Here is a 26,734-nt window from a genome sequence, read left to right on the forward strand (position 1 = left end):
TATCTGATTCTGAAAAATCTCTCCCATTAAGTCTTTCCAAGACGTATGTTTATTTTAGTATTAGAGCTCCAGTAGGAAATATGAATGTTGCCCAAATCAGTTCATCTTGAAGGAGATTCCCATTGACTAGGAGCCACCAGGAAGAGACTCTGTCCTTAAGTCCCAAAGACATTTTATTTCAAGTCACCTCTCCAGGGTGAGACCTCAGATGTTCCTGTGGTGCTAATTACAGTGGCAATTGGCCAGGCATCTTTATCTCAGCCTGTGACTTCCCTAGTGCTTGCTAGGTGGTCTTGTGTCTCCAGTGGGGCTGATGGTATTTTGTAACCTTTGTATGTTTGCTTTAGAATGTCTAATTATGCTCACTATAAAATTGAGCTTTTTAAAAAAGAAGAAAGGAAAAAGAAAAAAAGACATTTTTGACATCTTTTAAATTTCAGACCAGGTAACAGTGTTTGTGTCCCTACAATACTTGCAGAATTCTCAGATGAAAATAATTCTCCTATGTGTATGTGCATACTTTGTTACAATGTGACAAAATTAGAATAGGAACTCTGTCCACTACTGTGGACCCTGGTTTTTCTTCATTTGGAAACATGGCACCAATCTTGTTTTGTTTCAGCAGTATACTTTGTGCCATGTTAGTGAGTTTGCTCTGCAGTCTTTAAAAATTAAAAAGCAAACAGGCGCACCTGGTTGGCTTAGTCGGTTAAGTGTTCTACTCTTTTTTTTTTTTTTTTAAGATTTTATTTATTTATTCGGCAGAGATAGAGACAGCCAGCGAGAGAGGGAACACAAGCAGGGCGAGTGGGAGAGGAAGAAGCAGGCTCCCAGCAGAGGAGCCTGATATGGGTCTCGATCCCATAACGCCGGGATCACGCCCTGAGCCGAAGGCAGACGCTTAACCGCTGTGCCACCCAGGCGCCCCAAGTGTTCTACTCTTGATTTGGCTTAGGTTATGATCAGGGTCATGAGATCAAGCCCTGTGTCGGGCTCCATGCTCAGCAGGGAGTCTTTTGGAGATTCTCTCTCTCCTTCCCCCTGCTCATGTGCACACACACACACTCTCTTTCTTAAATAAATAAATAAATAAATAAATGCAAACAAAACGAATGAAGCAATATGTAACTTTAAGAATGAGAAGGAAGTGAGAAGAGACTTACCGTAGGAGGGACACTTTACCATCCATTACTTCCAGACTCAAAGCTCATCTTTTTTATATTTTTTTCCTCTCATTTTGGTAAAGGCTTTTATTTTGCATAATATTTTTATTCTGCATTCTTCTTAATATATTTAAAATTTGAAAAAGAATTCTCTGTGCTGTTTTTGTGTTTTAACTAAAATCTCAGTGGGAAAAGGATTTGACCTGTAAATGAGGCCACAAACTTGGCTTCCAGGACCATAGTTTTTTCTAAAGAACCACTAAAAGTACCTGATAGAACCTTAAAGCTTTTAAGGAGCTCAGTTTGAAAACTAAGATTTATTAGGCTTACTGTTTCTTAAGTTTGAACTGAAATTAACACAGGCAGATTTAATTTCCATTTTATAAGAATTGACAACATTTAATGTCAACTATACGTCAATGATAAAAAAAATTTTTTTTTAAAGATTTTATTTATTTATTCGACAGAGATAGAGACAGCCAGCGAGAGAGGGAACACAAGCAGGGGGAGTGGGAGAGGAAGAAGCAGGCTCATAGCGGAGGAGCCTGATGTGGGGCTCGATCCCATAACGCCAGGATCACGCCCTGAGCCGAAGGCAGACGCTTAACCGTTGTGCCATCCAGGCGCCCCGATAAAAAATTTTTTAAACTGGGGCACCTGGGTGGCTCAGTCGTTAAGCGTCTGCCTTCGGCTCAGGCCATGATCCCCGGGTCCTGGGATCGAGCCCTGCATTGGGCTCCTCCACTGGGAGCCTACTTCTTCCTCTCCCACTCGCCCTGCTTGTGTTCCCTCTGTTCCCTCTCTCGCTGGCTGTCTCTCTCTCTGTCAAATAAATAAAATCTTGAAAAAAAATTTTTTTAATTGACAGTGTTCAAAATTAACTATCCAAAAAAGCAGCCTTTTCTACATTTCTAATATTTAAGAATAGAAAACTGAATTTACTTACGTTAAGCATCAAACTTTAAAAAAACTGACTTTGCTGGAAGAAGTAATTTTCTTGACCATTTAATGTTTACAAAAAAGTCAGTATATTAAACTCTTTGGGTTCCTTGCTGCCTAGTTCTTACAGAATGCTCTGTCAAATCCCTGTCTACCCATAGCCTGACTTCAGTAGCAGGCACCCAGAGTAAAAAGTCTAACATGCTGTGTTTTCCTTGGTAGGTAGGTGAATTTCAACTAAGAAATTTGCTTGTGTGAGTGTATGATTTGATTGAAGTTACTGCCACTTTGTGTCATATCCAGTTTATAAAAGGTTTCCCAGTCTTGACCACTATCAGTAGATCGTCCTGTGCTTAAATTCTCATGTATATAGTGGAAAAAGATTGAAGGAAGGACAGATGTTAACAGTGATTTTCTTAAACTTGAATTCCTAAGGTTATGCTGTGTCAGCAACAGAGATGAAAATAAATTCCAAGAATCTGGACACAGTTCTGTTTTCTAGCAGATTTTTTTGTGATTTTGCGTGTGTGTGTTTAACTACTATTTCTTAAAACGCTTCATCCTTCATTAGGAGGCTAGATTGTCTCCTGGTTGGTTTTGTAACAATCCCAATAATAGATTTTTAAATTGTGTTCTCTCTTAAACCATGATCCCTTTTAGTCACATAGATTTTATATATCCAGATGCTATGCAGATACAGTATTCCTATTAACCCTGTTCTCTAATCTTTGAGTGTCTTCTCTTTGTGCATATGGCTTCTGCCGGCAGCTCTGAAAATTAAGGTTCCATGGTGGGGATTTTTTCTATAATTGTTAAAATTATCTCTTACTGGTACTGTCCTGTCCATGTTAAGTCATAATATCAGGTAATAGAAAGCAGTATTTTTATTTCAGGACTTTATGAGGAGGACCACCTCTAATACCAGCCTCTTCAATGTTTATAAATTGCTTAGATGTTAGATTATAATGACTGATGGTTGCCTCTAAAGTGTAAGAAAAAAAATTGAAAAATTTTTTAGTCTCTAAATACTTTTCCCTGTAATTTGAAATACTCTTTCCATAATTATATATTTAAATTAGTCTGATTTGTTACTTTTCACTGCCTTAGAAAGTATATAATTGGTACATTTTATGGTTCAAAATTGCAGCTACCACTGATTCATAATTCAAGTTTAACTATTTGTTTACACTTTCTGAAATTTTTACATGTGAATTTGACAGCATGTCATTTGCAAATAAAAGCAGTTTTCACTAGCTTCCTTTTTTTTACTGTGCAATTTGAGATACATTTGAAAAAATGAATAAAATTATTTTTGTTTCATATCAAGAAATGGATGAAAAGAGGCTGCTGGATCCAGGGTTGAAAGTTCGTAAAGGCCTCTGGGATTACACTCTGAAGAACCAGCAGATGGAATGCCTGAGTGATTGAAGAAAATGGGTGCTAATGCATCTAACTATCCTCATTCATGTTCCCCGAGGGTAGGGGGAAATTCTCAAGCCCAACAGACTTTCATAGGTAACTATTTCAGTTTTTCTGATTTCCTTTTCTTTTGCGGATATAAATAGAATTGTGTTTTCAGTGGTCTTTTTGGATGAAAAGAGAATTGAACTTTGAAAAGGTTATTATAGATAATAATTCTGCAACATCCAGGTTTTTTCCCAACAAATGTAAATCTGTCTTGTATCATTTTTATCCTGACCAAGCTGCTGTAACACCATTGATCTTTTCTTTGGTGTCTTAACCATAATTGTCAGTTGCCCTCAAAAACCTGGCAATCTCCATGGGTGTAAAAACAGTGAAATACAAACTTTTTGCGTCCTGGTCCATTTATTTTCCCCAGTGCAAAGCAGCCTTGGTGTAGTGAAGAAGAAGAAAATTTTTTTTCACTATTATATACATATAGTATTCTTAATTTATAAATCTCTTAACTCTCATTTCCTAAAAGTCCTTTATTAAAATCTGTGATGTCTGGTTTTTGATAACCAGAGAACCAAAAGCATTTTGTCAAGTAAGGAGTAATCTGCTCTGTTAGTCTCTATTCCTTATTTAATATGGAAGTAAATTATTTGAACTTTTTAATAACTTCCTTTATAGAAACAAAAGTCAGTTTTATTCGAATGGTTCAGGAATGTCTGTTTGTAAAAATTTTTAGCATGAAATATGTGTTAAAGTGAACGTTGAAAATGAACGTTAAGAACAAAGAAACAAATTTTCATTTGTTTGATTTCCTTCTTAGGGACATCATCCTATTCTCAGCAAGGCTATGGTTGTGAATCAAAATTATATAGCCTTGACCATGGCCATGAGAAACCACAAGACAAAAAAAAGAGAACCTCTGGCCTTGCCACCCTCAAAAAGAAGTTTATTAAGCGTCGAAAATCTAATAGGTCTGCCGATCATGCCAAGCAGATGCGAGAACTCCTCTCTGGGTGGGATGTTAGAGATGTTAATGCTTTAGTGGAGGAATATGAGGGAACTTCAGCCTTAAAGGAGCTTTCTCTACAAGCCAGTTTGGCTAGACCAGAAGCTCGGACATTGCAGAAAGATATGGCCGATCTTTATGAGTACAAGTATTGTACCGACGTAGACTTAATATTTCAAGAAACTTGTTTTCCTGTTCATCGTGCCATTTTGGCGGCGAGGTGTCCGTTTTTTAAAACACTGCTTTCTTCCTCACCGGAGTATGGGGCAGAGATCATTATGGACATCAATACAGCTGGTATAGACATGCCCATGTTTTCTGCTTTGCTACACTACCTTTATACAGGAGAGTTTGGAATGGAGGACTCAAGGTTTCAAAATGTTGATATCCTCGTTCAGCTTAGTGAAGAATTTGGAACACCGAATTCCCTTGATGTAGATATGCGTGGACTTTTTGATTACATGTGTTATTATGATGTTGTCCTTAGTTTTTCTTCAGACTCTGAACTGGTTGAAGCTTTTGGTGGAAATCAGAACTGTTTAGATGAAGAGCTCAAAGCTCACAAGGCTATTATTTCAGCACGGTCCCCATTTTTTCGGAATTTATTACAAAGGAGGATAAGGACTGGTGAAGAAATCACAGACCGAACTTTGAGGACTCCCACAAGAATTATATTAGATGAGTCCATTATACCAAAAAAATATGCTAAAGTTATATTACACTGTATGTATACTGATGTGGTGGACCTCTCCGTTTTGCACTGTAGCCCCTCAGTGGGGAGTCTCAGTGAAGTTCAGGCTCTCGTCGCAGGGAAGCCAAACATGACCAGGGCAGAAGAAGCCATGGAACTTTACCACATAGCACTGTTCTTGGAATTTAACATGCTTGCACAAGGTATGAAATTCTGGTTTTTAATTTTGATTTCTAAAATTACATCTTTGTCTTCCAAATTGAAAACACAGCCAATATGTTCCATGATTTCACTGTTTGGGATGTGTCAGGGTCAGTTATTTTGAATCTATAGTTAAGGAATCAGAAAGAATTGAGGGTCAGTATTAATATGGGTGTTCATTTAGTACTAAAACCAAGCATTCAAAACTAGTGACTAAGAGCAATAGATGAGAGGTGAGGCTCTTAATTCCCTAATGTAAGACGATAGGTGTGGGAATATATAACTACCATCTGTACCCTGTCGGCGCCCAAGCTTTGAACTCGCCTTGTTTCCCAGATTTCATGGTTATTCTTGATCTAGGACTCCTGGGATAACTTAGAGTCTCATTTTTATACTCAGTAACTTATTGATGTTTGAATGTTTAGAGAAAGAATGAAAATTCATTCCCAAAATGAAAATAGTCACATTTGGATACAAGTTTATTTGAATCAAAGAATTAGGCAGAGTTTCTGACTTAAATTTTTAAATATTCTGTATCTTTTCAAACTCAACTTGTACATCCAGCAACAGCCTACAGTGTATAAGACACAGTGAGAGCTAGACTCGTGAGCCTTCTTCATTTAAACTAAAACTTTTAGGTCAGGAAAGCACATTTTTTGGGTTATAGGCAAATGAATACATGAAGGTAACATTAAAAGAATTACGTATCTATTGGTAAACATTAGAATCTTAACATTTCAGAGCTGGAAAGAGACTTTCCACATGGAACAAAGGGAATTTGGGTCTCAAAAGAATGTATTCTTTGCTTTTGGTGGCCATATGTTAAAAGAACATAAGCTATATGACATGAAATTACCTGAGAAATTTAGCTAATGAGTATTTGCTAAAAGAATATTAGAAGTTGCCAATTAGAAGAAAATGTTAATGGCTGGGGCAAAAGACAGGAATTTAGTGAACAAAGGAATAATGAAAGCTACACACATTTTTCTAACTTGAAAATAAAAATGTGTGTTGTATGGCTCAGTCAACAAAGTAATAGGACTTTGAGAAATAAAAGCCCCAGCTAAATAACAATAAGAAATTAATTACACGAGAGGAATTATACAGAAGAAGGCACTGATAAACCTGAGTGAAAAAAGTTGAGATTTCTGTTACTTAAGAGATCTTTTAAAATCTTATTTTACCATTATCTTTTTAGTGATAGTACTAATTTAGTTGTTACCACAATTGAACTGTTGTTAAAATATTTTTATCAGTTTAAAACAATCATTACATTAATAATAGTAGGCTATTTTGATGTCAGACTATAGGATAATATTATCAAAAGTAACCTAGCAGCTTGACCTACCACTATTTTATTCTGAAAGAAATTTGTTAGAAAATGCCTCTACAGAAAAATTTGAAGGTTGCAACATTGCCTAAAAGGTGTAATAACCTCTATTGTCTCAAATTGGTTTCGTTTTTTGACATGTTTAAATAATAAGACACCAACGTGTACTGTATCCACTTTGCTGGGTTTTTTTTTAAAGATTTTATTTATTTGAGAGAGAGACTGATAGAGAGTATGAGTTGGGTGAGGGATGGGGAGGAGCAGACTCCCCATTGAGCCGGGAGACTGATGTGGGACTCAGTCCTGGGGCTCTGGCATCATGACCCCAGTTGAAGACAGATGCTTAACCGACTGAGACACCCAGGCACCCCACTTTGCTGTTTTTAAAAGATGGGAAAGCATCCCCTAATAAAGTTCTTTGGGGGTTTGTTGTTTTAAGTTTTGAATGAAAACTAAAATTGTGAGTCAGCTCTTGGCTCTTAGGTAATATTTGATCTAGAGTTCTTTTACGTTAAGTGAGTTTAAATATTTTTTTTTGTCACAGCTAGAAATTTTATTTTTTTAATACCTTCAAAGATATAAAATAACATTCCTTGTATTTCTTGGTTACTATAATATATACACTGTAATATATATTCCCTTAAACCTGGGTGTACTTGGCTCTCTGTTTCCTTTCATTATTCAAAATACAGAATTTAGGTTATTTGGTGTTTTGATTTTACACTCCATGTAGGCCTTATTTTTCCGCCGTGTCTGTGATACTGTTCATATTAGTGTTTATAACAGACCATACCTTCAGCATAATTTTTACCCCATTTCTGTGGGAAGGAGAATATTTGGTCCCTTGGAGAGGAATTTTATACCATGAAGTTTAAGAGCTCAGGCTCTGGAACCAGACAAACTGGATTTGAATCCTTCACTACCATGTTTTAATGTGCTTGACCTCAGAGCAAGTCACCTTTCTAAGCTTCTGTTTTCTCATTTATAAAATAAGAATAGTAACCCTGCAAAGTAGGATTATGAGGATTAAAGGAAATAATACATGTTAAGTGATCAGACTGGCACCTGCTACATAGTTAGCATTCAATAAATATTAGCCGTTAAATGATAATCATCAGGACATATTTCACTCACTACCACGTTCTTTTCTAAAACTAACTTTTAGTAAAATCTTAAAAAAAAAGGGGGGGGGACACTTGGGTGGCTCAGTTGGTTAATTGCCTTCATGATCCCAAGGGTCCTGGGATTGAGTCTCGCATCAGTCTCCTTGCTCAGCAGGGACCCTGCTTCTCCCTCTGCCTGCTCCTCCGCCTGCTTGTGTGCTCTCTCTCTCTGACAAATAAATGAAATCTTTAAAAAAATAAAAATAACTTTTTACATCCAAAAAAATAATTTATAACTCTATTGATTATACCTAATACTAAGCATATTTTGCAGATTTTTACTAGGTTATTACCAATTTTAAAATTTTCTTGTAATTTTATCACTAGTGAGATGGTGCATGCCACTTATCAAACTGTTGTAAATATCTAGCTATTTGTCATTCTACGATTGGTTTTTCTCAGCGGGAGTTCTACAAGCATATTCAGCCTGTAATACTCTGAAGCATCTATTGTGTGTAATGAATTAGCCTCTCTGATACGTCCAGCATGGTAATAGTTATGTACCATTTTGGAGAGAATTAAGAAAATAGTCACCAAAACCATCTGTGTTCTATGATTCCGATGAGGGCTTAACTTCCAGTTAAGCAACGCTGTCAGACTAGCCTGTTGGGCAGCTTGAGGGTAGGACCTTATTGTTCGCATCTTTGTATCCCCCATGCTGGGACATAGTGGGCATTCAGTAAATGATTCTGAATTAATGACTATTGCTTTTTATTCCTAATTAGATTTAACTTCAAAACTTAAAGTGTGGTTTTAAAAAGAAACAAATTCTGGGGCGCCTGGGTGGCACAGCGGTTAAAGCACCTGCCTTCAGCTCAGGGCGTGATCCCAGCATTATGGGATCGAGCCCCACATCAGGCTTCTCCATTATGAGCCTGTTTCTTCCTCTCCCACTCCCCCTGCTTGTGTTCCCTCTCTCGCTGGCTGTCTCTATATCTGTCAAATAAATAAATAAAATCTATAAAAAAAATAAATAAAAAAATAAAAAGAAATTCTGTCAAGGGAGGCTGGGACCTTGAGACTAAATATGTCCTTAAAGATAGAGAGGTGATTTAAGAGTTTCAAGAGCATTGTAAGAAGAGGTGGTATAGGCAGACAGCCGGAGTGGTTTGTATAAAAGGGCAGATTCCTGGCCTACACTGAGAATGCATTTTGTTCAGACAAGTAGGCAGTCACTATTAGGGAGGTCCGTTAATAGGTAATGGGGCCTCAACTTACTGGCCTGGCATTTTAGGATAAGCTTTAATTTCACTTGATTTCCTACATAGCAGATTAAACATAAGTTTATTTCTGGCTCCTCCAAAGCCCTAATGGTATAGTAAAGGAATAAAACAAATATAAACCCTCAAGGACAAAGATACCCAGGAAGAAAACAACAGTGGAGATAGGATACTGAAATTTTTGGAGGCTGGAAAGCAGATAAGGACTAATCACTGACTTAACATAGAGGGAGAGGTCTGTAACTCTAGAACCTATAAAGGGGTCTACTGAAGATAAGAGAGGCAATTCACAGAGGGTACTTAGTACTCTGGGAAGAAGGGATAAGTATTTAAGTATGAATACTGAATGGATCAACTTTTTCCCCCCACCGTGGAATTCACCTTTATAGGTGGTGTCAGAAAGGAATGGGGTTTTGTCTTACTCCATATGGTGAGCTGGTTGTTTGAGTACCCTCTATTAAACAATCCATATTCTCCTCTGATTTGTGCTACCTTTTTTTAAGTTCCCAAGTATATTTGGGTCAGTGCTTTTTCCATTTTGTTTCAATGGTCCATCTGTCTCTTTGCATCAGTATCACTTACGCCCCTTGGCAAATCCTAACCTGCCCCTTCAGTTCCCTTCTCTAACCCCACCCCCAACCAAACACAAGAAACTTTGAAATTTATTTTCTAAAGAAATCGAACTAAAGAGATTTCAAATCTGGAAATAGCTATGAAAAGGGAGGGTGGGGGTGTAGGGTAAAGCACAAGGTTGAGATCTGAATTTATGTCAAAGCCTACAAAGTAAATGGCAAAATCACTCCCATTCTCCTACTCTAGTCCAAGCCAGGTAGATACAAGATTAAAAATTGGAGCTCTAGAAATGGTGAACAGCCCAAGATTGTATAGACTGATGGAGACTGATGTTGTGGAGTTCATGATGAAGTTATGCTCAGGAGTTAACATGGTGAAAAAACCAGTTTGCCCTCCAGTTTTTCTACAGAGAAGACTATAGTGAGCAGTCCTCCTTTTGCAACAGAGCTCCCACACAGCAGTTTAGTGCTTCATTCACAAATACGAAAACCTGTCTAAGGCTCGCTGGACATTTGGAAAAAGCTTCCAAATTGAGACAGAGGTCAGAACAAAACAAAGTATTAGCAGTAACCATGAAGAAAGCAGAAGAAGACCTCAACAGAAGCAAAATACCCTTATGTAAGAGAGCACTCTATTGAATCAATGAGACATAAATAGGATACTGTAAAAGTAAAGACAGGAACTCTTGGAGCTTAGGTAGCAGAAATGAAAAATATAATAGAAGGATTGAAGGGTGAAATTGAAGAAATCTTTAAAGTAAAATAACAAAGAGATGGACAACAGTGGAGACAAATAAGAAAACTATAGTATTGGTCCAGAAGGTGTAACAACTTAACAAGTGGTGGTTTTAGAAACATACCAGAGAAAATGGAAGAGAAGCCAGTATCTGAGGAGTAATATAAGAAGTACTGCTAAAGCTAAAGGAATTTCTGTATTAAAAAGTCCTATGGCGGGGTGCCTGGGTGGCTCGGTTGTTTAAGCGTCTGACTCTTGATCTCAGCTTGGGTCTTGATTTTCGGGTTCTGAGTTCAAGCTTTGGGTTGGGCTCCAAGCTAGGCATGGAGCATCTTAAAAAAAAAAAATTTTATCCCTTTCTCTAGGGAACTCTAGGGAAAAAGAGAAGAGTCTAAAATGTTGCAGAGAGGAAAACATTTGGTCCCATACAAAGAAACAGGGCTCTGAATAGCATTGAGCTTTTCGGTAGCAACAGCCGAACGCTGTAATACAGTGGCACAGTGCCTTTGAAAAGCTGATGGAAAATTATTTTCAACACAAAATTCTGTATTTGGCCAAAGTGTCGATCAAGCATAAGGCTAGATAAGCCATTTTTTTCAGTCTTGCCTCAAAGAACTGATCTCCTCTGCACCCCTTCTGTGGAAGTTACTAAGGATGTGTTCCTTTAAATGATAAGTGAACCAAGAACGAAAAAGTGTGGGGTCCAGGAAATGGCGTCAAACATAGAAAATAAGAAAGGGAAATCTTAAGTACTGGCTATGTAGTAGGTCTAGCAGGCATCACGTCTAGACTGGGCCAGGAGGGTGAAAGGCTCCAGGAACATTAAATGACAAGGGACATTGAAAGAGATTTCATGGGTCTTTTGGTGCTTTTATGAAGAATTAACAGATTTATAGAAAATGAAGGAAGTGGGGAAAGAAAAAATAATAGCTCCAAGGAAAATTTAAAATTACGTATGGAAGAAAATATAATTCTGGTACACCACTTGGCTTGCAGTAAGCAGTATTTAAATATGAACACTGAATATGGATTTAATAAAAATTATAATACAGAGAGGTAAATACCAGAAAAAACAACTAAAGAATTGAGAAGAGTTGCCTCTGGGGAGCAGGACTGGGAATAGGAAGGACATAGGGCAGGGGGTTTTGTCTTTAGAATAAGCTTTTTATTACTAATAGCGACAAGACTTTGTAGATCATGAGCATATACTGCTTTGATTACAAAATTAATTTTTTAGTACAAAAAAGCTATGACATCAGTGCTCAGAAGAACCAGAGAGACCTAGATAGGATAGGCATTAATCCTAAAGAACAGGGGATTTATCGTCTCTGTCAATAATGTTAACTAACAAGATCATGCTTATCATTTTAGGTGACAAAGGGTTTTTACTTTCATTTGGTCTCCCTGACAACCTGTGAGTATGGTGGGGCTCCGAGATGAATAACTAGCTTTCTCTTGAGATTGTGAATGATAAGGTTGTGACTTAAACCAGCTCTTCTGACCCCAAGCCCAGAAATGTGGGCATGGTGAGAAAGGGGAGCAGTATGAGAACCACTTTCCAGGGATGAAGGTGGGAGGCCACTGTGGCCTAGTTGTAAGAACAAAATAGCAGACTAGTGATTGAAGCATCAGCTCTGAGGAGTCTCAGCCATAAGCCTGATTTATGCTGAACCACTTGGGCAGGAGTAAGTAAGGGAAATGTGGGCCCAGCTAAAACATTTAAAAACTGTGGGGACAGGGGCCTGGGTAGGTCACCACTCAGACTTTGCTTCAGAGCACTTAGCCAGAGAATAGAGGGCTTTATACGAGTAGGCCATTCTTTCCTGAATTGCTGAGTGTTCCCGTATCAGTTATTTGACTCTTTTGGCTGCCAGCGTTACGACCTTCTTCCTCGTTTTGAGAAATTCCTCACTGTACAGGTCTTGATAGAGGGCAGAACCCAAACCCCAGTGTAAAAACCTAAAAGGTCAAATACTTGCTTTCTCAGCCTTCTCAGTGGTTAATGTTTAAGCACATGACTTGGGCTTTTTGAATTGGGAGCTGATAGCACAGAAAAGCAAGGACTATAGAGAAGTCTTTGAATATATTAGCAGGTGGGAGCAGCAACATCTAGTGGAAAAGGAGAGAAGTCAGTGGCATTGATGCCACTGATGGCGTCCACTGTCTATACACAGCAGGAGCTGTGGTAGCCAGGGGCCTAGGGCAGCCTGGGGTACCCAGTAGGCTCTTTCCCTGATGTAGTCCTCACTCTACAGCCTTCCTCTGCTCTTGTTTGTTTTCTGAGTCTGGTCTTCAACTTTCTCAGCAACTGTGGGCTAACAGTATCCTTTCAGATAAACCCGTTTTCTGTTTAAGCCAACTAGAGTTGTTTTCTGTGGTTACAGCTTGGAAACGTGGGTGATAAGTTCCTATAGTAAAAAGACCAGTGTATAAAATTCCAAAATAGATGGCTAAATTAGAAGAGCCTCAAAAGAAAGATCAGGTATTTGAGCACTGACTTTCACGATGATTTTAGCGTACACTACACTGTGTAAACACCTCTGAAAATGTGAGTACCATGGTGAGAATATATGTTGATTTCCAATTTTTTGAGTAAAAATCCACTCTTTAGGAGAACTGTAGGTTTTCTTATGAATTTTAACAACCGTGGGCCTACCATAAGAACTTAAGTTTCCTTGTTATAAATACTGTTGACCTCAGAACAAAATAGCTCAGAATTAGCACCAATATCTACATGTATATTCCAGTTCAGGGCATTTTAAGGTAGTACACTTTAAACCATAGATTTTATATGTTCATCTTAATCAAAAATGTATTTTTCAATCTTTGGAATATGAGAATTATTTATAACATTAGTTCCAAATTGGACTCTGTAATGCATTGCCCATATTTTTAGTCATAAATGCATGTGATTATGTTTTATTGAATTAAAAATCTAACACAGAAACAACGGAAAGCAATGACCTAATTTTTCCCTTAGCAACTTGGTCAGATTTCAAGAGTGTGTGACTTGAAACAAATGCAGAGTAGCAGAGACTAACTGTCCCAACTCACTAAGCCCGTTCTCCCTTTTCCCATCCTCTCCATTGTCTCTGTGTTGACACTCTTCTTCTGTCTCAGTTCAGTTGAACCGGCAGTTCATTATGCTTCTGTCTGTAATTGTTTCCTCTTTAGCAAATTAGTCTGAATATACTTCCTAGAGAATAATGGAGCTAAGTTAAAGACCATTATCAACAGATCAGAGTAGTAAATGTAGATTTCAGTTAACTGTACAGCATAGATGAAGAATTAATCTCGGTTTCAGGAATTGCAGTTCAGATGACTCTCAAGTTATACATCTCTAATCATAATGACACTTGGCCCTTAAGAAATTCTTTACTCAAAATTATGAGTAGAACTCTAAAGTGTAATATTTTATTGCATTTTCTATGTTAGAACTTAAACCGTTTTTTGTATAGACTACAAACTCTTCACCTGTGACCTTCTGCTCACACTTTTCTTTGGTCTTAGAATATCTTTGGCTTTGACCACTAAATGTCCAAGTTCTATCACACTCTTTAAGACCAAATTCACATGCTACTTCCTTTGTTTGTCATAGGCATTCAAATTAAAAGTATTTTCTACTTCCTGCAAAGTTCTAAAACACTTCTTTTACTTTTTTTTTTAGGTTCTTACATCTAACTTATTTTGGAATTAATTATCTATGTACCTGTCTCATTTCCTCTATCAACTAGTGTATTATATACTCCCTAAAGACAAGGTCAATATCTTCATCATCTTGAATCTCCCAAAGAAACCTAGCATAGTGCTTTGCTCTTAGTAGACTCTCAGCCATATTTTTATTTATTTTTTTTTGTCATCTATTAGTATTTATTTTTTTTTCTATTTTAATGATTTTTTATTATATTATGTTAGTCACCATACAGTACATCCCCAGTTTCCGATGTAAGGCTCGATGATTCATTAGTTGTGTATAACACCCAGTGCACCATGCAATACGTGCCCTCCTTACTACCCATCACCGGTCTGTCCCATTCCCCCACCCCCCTCCCCTCTGAAGTCCTCAGTTTGTTTCTCATAGTCCATAGTCTCTCATGTTTCATTCCCCCTTCTGATTACCCCCCCCTTTCTTTATCCCTTTCTTCCCCTACCGATCATCCTAGTTCTTATGTTCCATAGATGAGAGAAATCATATGATAGTTGTCTTTCTCTGCTTGACTTATTTCACTTAGCATTATCTCCTCCAGTGCCGTCCATGTTGTAGCAAATGTTGAGAACTCGTTCTTTCTGATAGCTGAGTAATATTCCATTGTATATATGGACCACAACTTCTTAATCCAGTCATCTGTTGAAGGGCATCTCGGCTCCTTCCACGATTTAGCTATTGTGGACATTGCTGCTATGAACATTGGGGTGCATATGGCCCTTCTCTTCACTACGTCTGTATCTTTGGGGTAAATACCCAGTAGTGCAATGGCTGAATCATAGGGTAGCTCAGTTTTTAACTTTTTAAGGGACCTCCACACTGTTTTCCAGGGTGGCTGTACCAACTTGCATTCCCACCAACAATGTAGGAGGGATCCCCTTTCTCCACATCCTCTCCAACAATTGTTGTTTCTTGCCTTGTCTATTTTTGCCATTCTAACTGGCATAAGGTGGTATCTCAGTGTGGTTTTGATTTGAATTTCCTTGATGTCAGCCATATTTAAAAAAAAAATTTATTTAAATTCAATTTAGTTAACACATACTGTATTGTTAGTTTCAGAGGTAGAATTCAGTGAGTTACACATTTTGAGTTATCTTTAATGCTTTTTTCTTTCTAAAAGGGGGTGTGTGTAATAAACATTTAACTATAGAAGTTGCAAATAAAATTAAGATGCTCAATCTCAATCTAGGAGATAAATATGAAATATTATTTTTAAAAGTAAATTTAGAGATGGTCTAAATGGTGTATAATTCCATGCCATTAAACTCAGTTTTAAGGTAAATTTCAAATAAAGTCTTATCAATTCTTTTGGGCATGTAATAGGATATCAGTTGAATTTAGCATATTCTTGGAAGCCAGTCAAGGCTGTTAATCTTTTGAAGCCAAAAAGTTTAATCTGAGGATAATTAGAAGGCTTTCTCACCAATGAGCAAAATCTTTTCTCTGTCATACTAAAATCCTAAGAATGCCATAGTTGAGGGAAATGATGAAACAGGAAGAGTTGCTTGTTTTGATTTGGTTTGTTTTTCTTCCCCAGCACAAATTATGTGTTTATTATAATCAAGATCTGAGAGATTTAATTAGAACTTTGCAAACATTAATATAATCAGACAAAAGATGAAATGTTATAGTCCGGTCATTATGGATATGAACACAGAACTTTGAACAACATAGGGACAAGAAAGAGCTGAGCATTTATTATTTGAAGAGTATACTGAACTCTGAACACCATGAGGATAGCAGAAAGCATCTGCAATGATGTTGCCCAATGCAATGCATTCTGAAGTAGAGATTTGATTTCAGGTTAGCATTTTTTTAACACCATTGCTATGCAAAATGCAATACCAGGGAGAAGAGAATTAAAAGGAACCATGTTTGAATGTTGCTACATACCTAGCTTCATGATGGGCACCCCACATATGTCTTTTCATTTCATCTTCAGAACAACCCTGTGGAGCTTGGAGATTTGCTCAGGTTCATAGATAAATAATGGTACCCAAATGGTCTTTTATAAATATGAAGTCTGGGGTCAGATCTGTGCTCCAATCCTGACTCTGCCACATACTCACCATATAAATTCTTCCCGGGTTCCTCAAATGAGCTTGTTCCTTTCTCTTCACAGAAGTGTGGGCACCAGGCACTGTGCGTGGCTTGCATTTGCAAGGGCCTTAACAAATGTTTTTAAAACTGAATTACAGGGGCGCCTGGGCGGCTCAGTTGGTTAAGCATCTGCCTTTGACTCAGGTCATGATCCTGGGGTCCTGGGATGAGCCGACTCAGGCTCCCTCTTCAGCAGGAAGTCTGGTCCTCTCCCTCTCTCTCTTTCTCTCTCTCTCGCTTGCTCTCTTGCTCAAATAAATAAAATCTTTTTTAAAAACTGAATTACCTTAACTCTTCGGTAGACAATTTCTAAAGATAAGAATTGAGTTATTTTCCTTACACATCATTTGACAGCATGGTTCCAAGTTTCCAAAGTCTAAAAAAATTACCAGATTCAGACTTTTTTCAACGATGATACATAGGATTACAATTGCAGAGAACATTGAACATTGGATGGCAAAACAAGACCATAAAAAATGGTCCATAGAAGTTTCCCATGGTGGAGCTGTTTGATGTAAACTCCCACTCCACTTTGATTCGATTACAGCCCCTTTTTCTCATAGAAACACTAAGAGAAGTGGCCTAATTGTTGCCTTTTCCTAAAGCCCCAACAATTTGTTTTTCTGACTCTGCCATAGTTAAATTTTGACTACTCTTACAACTTCTATTGCCAAGGAGTACAAACTAATGCAATTCAAGCTGCAGGTTATTTGGGGGAAGACATTAGTGATTGAGGAAGGGCAATGATAGAGGAAAGAACTTCAGCATCGTACAAATACAATATTGAGATACAGAATTGAAGTTTCTGCCTTAAAACCAAATATTACACTTATTTCCTAAAATGTCTAGAGTAGAAGGGACTTTGACCAGACACAGGTGTTTGTCTCCTTCTGGTTTTGGAAGTGTCTGGAATGAACTATTCCAAGAATTAGGATAGATGAGTAATGACTTATTTAGCTATTATCGTGTGGAATACCTCACTTTATAGTAACCTGTGTGGTAGCTACCGTTGTTCTTCCTGTTGTAGAGATGCGGGTACAAATACTTATGTTATTTCTTCCCCAAGGCCACATCTGATCACATCTACTTTAAATGTATGTGAATGTGTGTGTGTATTTCACATGCATATCTCGTTCTGTTGTAGCATACATAGCACCACACTGTACGTATTATTGTTTTGCCTTTTTCACACTTAAGCTTTGCAAAAATTATGTCAATACGTATAGAGTTAGTTTATTTTAATAATTGTATCTTTTGTTTCATTTTTTAAGATTTTATTTATTAGAGAGAGAGAACGAGCAGTGGGGAGTGCAGAGGGGGAGGGAGGGAGAGAGAGAGTGAGAGAGAAGCAGACTCCCCGATGAGCAGGAAGCCTGACACAGGGCTCAATCCCAGGACCTGGAGACCATGACCTGAGCTGAAGGCAGATGCTTAACTGACTGAGCCACCCAGGCACCCTTTTGTTTTGTTTCTAAAAATATAAGAGATGTACTGATGTTTGGATATTTCAGATAATACAAATAATACAAAAGTGTTTAAGAACACTTCAGTCTCACTTCCCAATGGAAAGCACTGCTAACAAATGGTACCTTTTTATAAATAACTCCTGAAGACTGAGTATGAGTTTGGAGTGTACGTAACTGACCAGAAAGTTCTTGCCTCCAACTGTTCTTTCATATATTTTTGTGAAAAGAAATACCAGTTTCTGTTACAAATTAACATGGGCTAGCCTTACTAAATATGTCTCCACAAAGGGAATGACTTTGATTTAGTAAAAGACTTTGAGGGGTGTCTGGGTGGCTCATTTGGTTAGGTGTCCATCTCTTGATTTCAGTTCAGATCATAATCTCCCAGTTGTGGGATCAAGCCCCATGTTGGGCTCTGTGCTCAGTGCAGAGTGTGCTTCCGATTCTCTCTCCCTCTCCCTCTCCCCCACACTCTCGCTCTCTGTCTCTCAAATAAATAAATAAAATCTTTAAAAATAAATAGGGTGCCTGGGTGGCTCAGTAGGTTAAATGTCTGCCTTCGGGTCACGTTATGATCCCAAGGGTCCTGGGATCGAGTCCTGCATCAGGCAGGCTCCCTGCTCAGTGGGAGTCTGTTTCTCCCTCTGCCACTCCCTGCTGCCTATGCCCCCTCTCTCTCAAATAAATTAAAATCTTATAAATAAATAAATAAATAAATAAATAAATAACTTGGAGCTCTGTTTTGGTTCTCTTTACTATAACATTTTTGTATACCTTATACTTAGCATTGACATGTCTATAAAACTTCTGATACATGCTTTACATGTCATGGCATTTGAAGATGAAATAGCCACACATCTGAGGGGCGCCTGAGTGTCTCAGTTGTTAAGCGTCTGCCTTTGGCTCAGGTCATGATCCCAGGGTCCTGGGATCAAGTCCCGTATCAGGCTCCCTGCTTGGCAGGGAGCCTGCTTCTCCCTCTCCCTCTGCCTGCTTCCCCTGCTTGTGCTCACTGTCTGTCAAATAAATAAATACATACATACATACATACATACCTACCTACCTACCTACCTTAGGAAAAAACCAAAAGAAATATCCACACATCTGAAAGTTGTGCCAAAAACCCGAAAACACAGTTTGCACACTTGTATGTCTTTGTTTCTTTTTTTTTTTTTTTTAAGATTTTTTATTTATTTATTTGACAGAGATAGAGATAGCCAGCGAGAGAGGGAACACGAGCAGGGAGAGTGGGAGAGGAAGAAGCAGGCTCATAGCAGAGGAGCCTGATGTGGGGCTCGATCCCATAACGCCGGGATCACACCCTGAGCCGAAGGCAGACGCTTCACCGCTGTGCCACCCAGGCGCCCCATATGTCTTTGTTTCTAACCATATTCCTCTTCAACCATAATAGTGATAGGCCTTTTCCAAAATGGGTTGGTTTTCATACAGTTTCCACTGTCAATTTGTTTCTTCCTAATGGAAGCTTACATTTATTAAAGAGCAGTTCTGAATTTTGAGACTGATTCACTAAAATACTTCTAGAAGATGCATAGACATCACCTTGGTTCTCTAAACATTGATATCTGAGCTTGTATCTAATTATGAGAGGTTCAGAAAAGTTTCTAAGCTAAATTGTGATTTAATAGTCTCTTTGTTATTCTATGCTTCATCTTTACTTGCAGATTGATTTTTTTTTTTTGTATATAAGTGTAAGCGGTAAAAATATTAAGTATCTAAAGTCTTCATTGGTATGAGCCCCACTTCTAAACTACATTTTGATGTCAAATTTTTAGATATACTAAGTTAAGTAGAAGTGGGTGGATACAGTGTTGGAAATCTGATCATCATAATAGGTCTGTAAACCTGAGAGAAAGGCAAATAAAGGTGAAAATGGGACATTATGGAGGGGAAGGACCTGTTGATTCAGATAGACCTTCACATAGAATTAGAACTAGGACTCCTATACTTTATTCATTTAGCGCTTACTGTATGCCAGACCCTGAGACTGAAGTAACGAGTAAGATCATCTAGTGCTACGTACCAGTAGGCAGTTATGGTGGAAGTGTCCTGGTAGAGTGAAGCGCTGGATGATAGGGGAGCACAGAGGAAGAGGAGGAGCCCCAGACCTCAGTATAGGGAATTAGGAAAGGGAGACAGTATCAGGAGCTTCCCAGAGAAGCTGAGACTGGGAGAGTGAATGAAAGTTAAGTAAAGATTAGAAATAAAGGTTATGCAGAAGGAACACAAGTAGAAAAACCCAGAGATAAATAAGAGCCAGGCACTTGGGGTTAGGCTAGGAGTTGCAGAGACAAGAGAGGTGTGGTGAGAAACGAAGCTCCAGAGACCAGCAGGGCTGTGCAGTAGAGACATTGGTATACTGTGCGGAGACATGGGGCCTTATCCTGACTGAGCACAGCAAGTAGTACGGCCTGATTACATACGCATTTTTTTAAAGATCTCTTCAGCTGAGACCATAATCAGCATGTAGACACCATGAGAAATGTTCCAGAAATAGTGGGTTTTTTTCTTTAATACATGCATCCTTTAAGCAGATACAATCTATAAATTACTCATCAGAAACTGCTAATTCTTTTTTGAAGTTTCTTACTGTATTTATTCATTTATTTCGTAGAATTTTTTAGTACCTGCTTTTTGCCAGGCACTGTTGCTAAGCTCTAACTCATATCATCTATGGTAAGTATTCTCTCCATTTTATAGGTAAATTGACACTTGAAAATATTGTTACCTGGGGTTTCAGGTAGAAAGTGTTAGGGCCCAAAGTTGAATCCTGGTCTTTCTAACTGCAGGGCTATGTTTTCCCGTCGTGGGGGACGAGGGATGGGAAGAAATTATCTGTGAGGTGCATTGTTTTGAAGGGAGACACAATCATATTTAAGAGATAACCAGTAAATATCAACAAGTTTTCTGAAAATCATAACATGACTCTACCCCCAAACCTTTGGATTTTTCTTATTATTATAACAGCATTAAGGACACTAATTTACTGTTTTGTCACAGTGGGAAAATGGTTTAAGGATAGTAAAGTGAGATGTAAATGGTATTTTTTTAAAGGTATGTGAACCTCTGAGTTTTTCACATACTGAGACTACTAGAACTGTTTTCTTGTTTCAGATTTTATTTATTTGAGAGAGAGAGAGAGAACCAAGGGAGAGCATGCAAGCAGGGGGAGGGGGAGGGACAAGTAGACTCTGCTCTGAGGGCAGAGCCAGACATGGGGCTCGATCTCATGACCCTGAGATCTTGACCTAAGCCAAAATCGAGAGTCAGATGCTTAACCAACTGAGCCACCCAGGTACCCTTAGAATTGTTTTTATTTAACATTTTAATAAGTGACGTGCGAGTGGAAAGTACGCAGTACATTTGGGTTGTCAGCGTTTCTGTTCTCTTTATAATCTTTTGCTTGCTCTGCTCCCTTGAGACTCTGCTCTCCTCCTGCCCCCTCCCACTCCCCACAGACCCTGTGCTTGCTTCTGAATTAGAATACACCAGGGTAATGGTGTATGAGGAAACTTATTTATAGTAACAAGTAGATTTTGAGGATTTAGGGAACGTTTTCAGATGAGGAAACAGACAAAATTTCACACATCACACAGTTAAGGGGAATTGGGGTTGGGTCCCTGGTCAGTCTGACCCTAATAGTGTATCTTGCATCTCTCTTCTAGTCAGATGCCCACATGTAAGAATATGTGTTCAATTTCAAGGAGTTCGGGCATCCTGTAGGCTCCAGAATTTGACCCCTTGCGTGCTAGTATAGCAGAGGCTTATATAGAGTGTCTGTGTTTAGAGACTGACATCCTTCATCATGCTGTTTTCATTTATCCAAAAAAAACATGGAAGTCTAAATATTGAAAATGCCGTATCAAATGTTAATTTATAAAGTAAACATAAAAGCAATATAAATGTATATTCAAATAAGTATCTTAAGAGTTCTTAGTCTTGGCTTTTTCCTCTCATGTCTTAGAAATCTTTAATCTTTCATAATTGTGTGCTTTAGCCTCCTCCTTTATTACCAAGTTACTACAGTAACTTCTTTCCTATCTTCCTCTCTGTCCTTTCTTTTCACACAGCTTCGCAAAACTATCAGAATAAAGAATATAAGCAGTCAGGGTACATTTTCACACACGAGCAGCATGAATCTCAGTGATTGCCTCTTTCCCATCAGAGGGGAGTAATGTTCTCAAAGCAGAGAACCTTCTTATTTCCTTTCTGATATTTGCTTGGATTCTGTGGTCAGTGATTGATTTTATATTGGCACCAAGGGAAGGAACTCCTGGCAACTTCCATAGCCTGATGGGTTTTGTTTGTTTTTTATTTGATTTTTTTTTTGAATAGATAATATATTCAGATGGAACAGAATTCAAAAGGTACAAGGAGTACTAAGCAAAGAGTCCCCCTGCCCTCCCAACTTTTTGGCCTGCACTGCTCAGGTCCTCTTCACAGAGGCATCCAGTGTTACCTGTTTCCTGTAAATCCATCCAGGTGGACAATCCAGAGGTAGTCTAAGTACCTAACTTTTAAAATATATTGAAATGAAACATAAAAAGATATTTGGAATAGATCTATAATATTACTAATGCCCTCTGGCATTTAGTTATTGCAAGGAACTTGTAAGAGTCCCCCTATTGAAAGGGACAGAAACTTGAAACATATCCTTCCCTGTAGATAAATGTGTTGCACTTTAAGACTCTGCTCTATATTACGTATAGAGGGGATTTTTAATATCTACCTAACAGAAATAACCAAATTCTGAACATTAGCCAAAAGGGTATGAGAAATAAAACCAGAAAAACTCAACTTACTTTTCTTCTTTTTTTGTAGTGAAAATAGATTTTAATCTAGATTTCTTTATCTTTTCCCCCAGCATTATTGAGACATAATTGACATGTAGCGTTGTGTTAAGTTTAAGGTGCACAGTGTGATGATCTGATACCTGTATATGCTGTGGACTGTCCACAGTAAGGTTGGTTCGTGCTTCCTTTACATCACGTAGCTAACATGCCATTGTTGTGGTCAGAACGCTAAAGCTGTACTCTCAAAGCAACTTTCAAGTATACGATACAGTATTAACTAGGGTCACCATGCTGCACAGTAAGACTCTGGACCTTAGTCATTTTATAACTGACAGTTTGTACACTTTGACCAACCTCTCCCCATTCTTCATCCCTCAGCCCTTAGAAACCACCGTTCTATTCTCTCTTTCTGTGAGTATGACATTTTTAGATTCCACATGTAAGTGAGATCGTACAGTACGTGTCTTTCTCTGACTTACCGCACTTAGCATGATGCCCTCAGGGTTCATCCATGTTGTTCCAAATGGCAGGGTTTCCTTCTTTTTTATAGCTGAATTCCAGACAAACCCCTTCCTGCTCCCGTGGTACCGCCACAGACCTAGCATCCTGGTCCAGCACTCTCAAGACCTCCCACAGAAAGGCGGGCCCTTAGTCAGACAGCGGCAAGGAAAAGATTTTTGCCAACAACCTGAATGAGCTTGGAAGCAAATTCTTCCCCAGAACTTCTCAGGTCTTCACATGAGAGAAGGCAAGCCCAGTTGATACCTGAATGCAGCCTTATAGAACCCTGACAGAGGACCCACGTGACCTCTGCCCAGTTTCCTGATCCACAGAAAATAGGAGATGATTTGTTTTAACCTGTTGTGGTAATTTGTTACATAGCAAGAGAAAACAAATACATTATTTAATCTTCTAAGGTTATTTTCACGGGTCAGAATGGTTTGGTATCAACAGTTTGGTGTGATTTAACTTAACAAGGAGCAAACAATAATTTAGATCAATTCATTACAGAGCCTTCAAGGTGATCACCAGCCACACCTCTACAAACGACTCAGTTCAGGAAAGATGGTACAGTTAGCCACAGTCCCGGCTGCTGCAGCTGCAGGCTGTAACTGATATTCTCATCAAAACTCCGTCATTCAGAGTTCAATACAGGGAAGCAGAGCAACTCTGACTTACGGATAAGAGCATTCTTCTAGGGATTGAGCCTCACACCACTGCGAGGGAAGCTGGGGAAGGGAAGGTGTGAATGGGAGAGAAGTAGAATGCAGAGAAGCTAGCAGCCAGTCAACCTGAGGGGCCAGGCACACGGAGCCACTGACGGGAGGCCGCACAGGGTAGGGCAGCATGTGGAGAGTGGCTCTTTGGTCCATGGCTCTTCGGCCAAGCATCTGGTGACCTGGGGCCAGTGTTGCCACCAGGGCTGCAGCTGGGAGGGAGAACTGGACTTGGAGCAGGGGAGAGCAAGGACAAGCTTGGGCACCTCTGTGTCTGCCTGTCACCATGTCTAGATATGGTGACTTCTAGAGAGTGATGCTGCTGCTTCTGCCCTCCCAATCTCACACGTTTCTCTTTTGACCAACTTTGCTTGGAACCATATAGGAATGGAGATTGTGAGAAATGGTTCTAGGCTTAAGCAAGTTGGAACCATACAAATTAGCACAATCTCCCTCTTCTATTCCCCAACCTAAATTTTCATTTTCCTTTGCCCATATTTCAGCAGGTCTGGGTGGCCTGCCAGGTAGGGTGACGCAGACCTTCATCCCAGAGGTGTCTGAGCTCTTAGCTGCTTTATCCATGGTTGCCCAGTCTCTGTTATCACTGAGCCGAGAAGCGACAAAAATGCCCTGGTGAATCCCTTGAACTCCAGACAAACCCCTTCCTGTTCCTGTTGTACTGTACCTCCACAGAGCGGGCATCCTGGTCCAGCACTCTCAAGATCCGCTCCCACAAACGGCCTTCTAGACCCTGCCAGTACCTATGGCCAGGTCTTACAATTCCCGGGTGTGTACATTCTTTCCCTCACGAACAGAAATTCTATGTTCTTGCTCAGACTGTGAGCATGAGTGACCAGCTCCTGATTGTTGGTTTGGAGCTAGTGAGCAGAGGCAGATCTTGAAGAGGACAGGGATTGTCTTTGCGGGCATCTGCAGGGTCTCCTGGCAGGAGGAGGCTGCTATCCTCTACTAGGAGTTAGGAGATCTGTGTCTCCCAACCCAGAAGGTTCAAGCAAATCTTGGGGTTTGACATTCCTCGCTCATCCACCCAAATAACCCCATTCCAGATTTCTGTCACCAGCCGTTTCTATTCGGACCCAGATTTGATCATAAAAGATTTGTTGAGGTTTTGCATTCAAGTCTTTGAGGTCTGATATCTTTAAAATTACATCTGGAGTCTGAGTTTTGGCAGTCTGTTCTGCAGCTGCAGGAAATAAGGGTTTTTTTAAACACCGACCTAAGTCTTCTGACTTTGACAGAATGCCTGGATTGAGGGGTGGCTAACCTGAGCCTGTTGAAAAAACGTAACTTCGAAAGCAGTTAGCTAAAGCTAGCCAATTTCAGGTCCTCATGCTTCCTGATGTTCCCATTCCATTCAGGTGCCACCTCTACTACTAAACTAGCACTTCACTTAGAGAAAAACCATAGTGTTGTCATGCTGCATGCAGGGATCACCACGACCCCACTTACCAGGGGCAACCGGGGTCCTTTTTGCCGTTTCTTCAATGAGTGATCTAGTTCCAGAATCGCACTGGAGAATCTTGTTTTCTAGGGCCACTTCTCTTCCTCTCGTTGTATGGGTGTCTCTTCCCATTCCCCCTGCAACCTGAGGCAGCCTAAAACAAAGGCATGCTGCAGGTCGCTCATTAGGTGAGTAATCCCTTGAACAGGATGCAACCCCCGGGAGAGTGAGGTAGGGGAGGAGGGAAAGCAAAAGAGTGGTCTTGGGCTGGTCACCAGTGGAGGCACCAGGATTTCAACCCTGCCAGGACCCTTTGAGAAGCTCTGTAGGATCTTCAGACTGGGCCTCCTGAGGCATAGCAGAGAGGAGTGTTTATCCAACCAGCTCGCACAAGCTGCAGAGTCCAAGGACTGGCAGTTAAAAACACTGCAGCACAGATTGACTTGTCTTCTAATCCTTACATGTCTGACTCTCATTTTCTGCCTTGGCTCTGGAATTCTGGTTGCCTGTTTAAAATAGAGAAGACGCAGGGACAATGGTGGAAAACCTTTCTGTGGTGTGCTCGGTATGGTTTAGAAGACGGAGGGAGGGAGACAGCAGGAAGCTTTTCAGTATTTGATGTGTGAGGTACTAAGGCTTCGGACAGAGGTCACATTCCTGGGAATGGAAAATAGGCTAATCAAAGAGCATCTTGAAGGAAGAATCAGTAGGACGCATCGACTAGTTCTATATATATGTCAAAGGAGGAGGAGTCGGCCCAGCTCATTTAAGATTTCTAGCCTAGAAAAAGGGTAATGTTGATGGACACACTGGCTCCCTGATGTTATTTAACATAATCCTGAGAACTCTGATGGGATTATTTCATCCTCTGTATGAGGAAATGAGAATCACAGGGTGTGCTTTGATATGACACAAGGCCCTAAGGGAGTGACATAAGAGGTAGTGACCTAACTGCCCGAATTCAAAGCCTCTATGTGCTTTCGACTGCCCTCACTTCCCTCTCATTTCATGATGCCTTTCCTTGGGAACTGGAATCCGTTCCATACAGGTTAGTTGGAAAGAATTGAAGCAACTGATTTCTCAAGCCTATTTGCACTTGAAGTCTTATTTCTGTTTCTAACTGATGCCACTGCAGAGCCAGCGTGCCTGCTCTAAGGCCAGCCTTCCTCTAAGCTTACTGTGCTGGCTGTGTTGCATAGCAAGCTGTGATCACCCTCCACTGTTCCCTTCACTTCTTTCCCCTTGCCTGTGTGCTTCCTTTTCCCACCTCAGCCCCAATATGAAACTCTGAATCTAGAAGTTGCCTTTTTTTCCCCTAATATTTTATTTATTTGAAAGAGACAGAGAGAAAACATGAGTGGGGGCAGGGAGAGAGGGACAAGCAGACTCCTTCGGGGAGCCTGACATGGGGCTGGATCCCAGGACCCTGAGATCCCAACCTGAGCCGAAGGCAGATGCCCAACCAACTGAGCCACCCAGGTCCCCCTAGAAGTTGGTTATGCATTTTCTGATAGACACGAGCCAGTGAAATGGTT

The 26,734-nt window shown here is 39.6% G+C and overlaps 1 protein-coding gene across 1 annotated transcript in view; it reads left to right on the plus strand.

The window, feature by feature from the left end:
* Positions 1 to 26,734, plus strand: part of BTBD7 (BTB domain containing 7) — a 77,843-nt gene that overhangs the window by 23,130 nt on the left and 27,979 nt on the right. The window contains exons 2-3 of the mRNA XM_040641503.1: positions 3,430 to 3,617; positions 4,339 to 5,418. Coding sequence (XP_040497437.1) covers positions 3,536 to 3,617; positions 4,339 to 5,418 — 1,162 coding nt within the window. The 5' untranslated portion in view covers positions 3,430 to 3,535. The remainder of the gene's footprint in view (positions 1 to 3,429; positions 3,618 to 4,338; positions 5,419 to 26,734) is intronic.

This window comes from Ursus maritimus, unplaced genomic scaffold (genome assembly GCF_017311325.1).
Source record: "Ursus maritimus isolate PB19 unplaced genomic scaffold, ASM1731132v1 scaffold_25, whole genome shotgun sequence".
NCBI classification, from domain to species: Eukaryota; Metazoa; Chordata; class Mammalia; order Carnivora; family Ursidae; genus Ursus; species Ursus maritimus.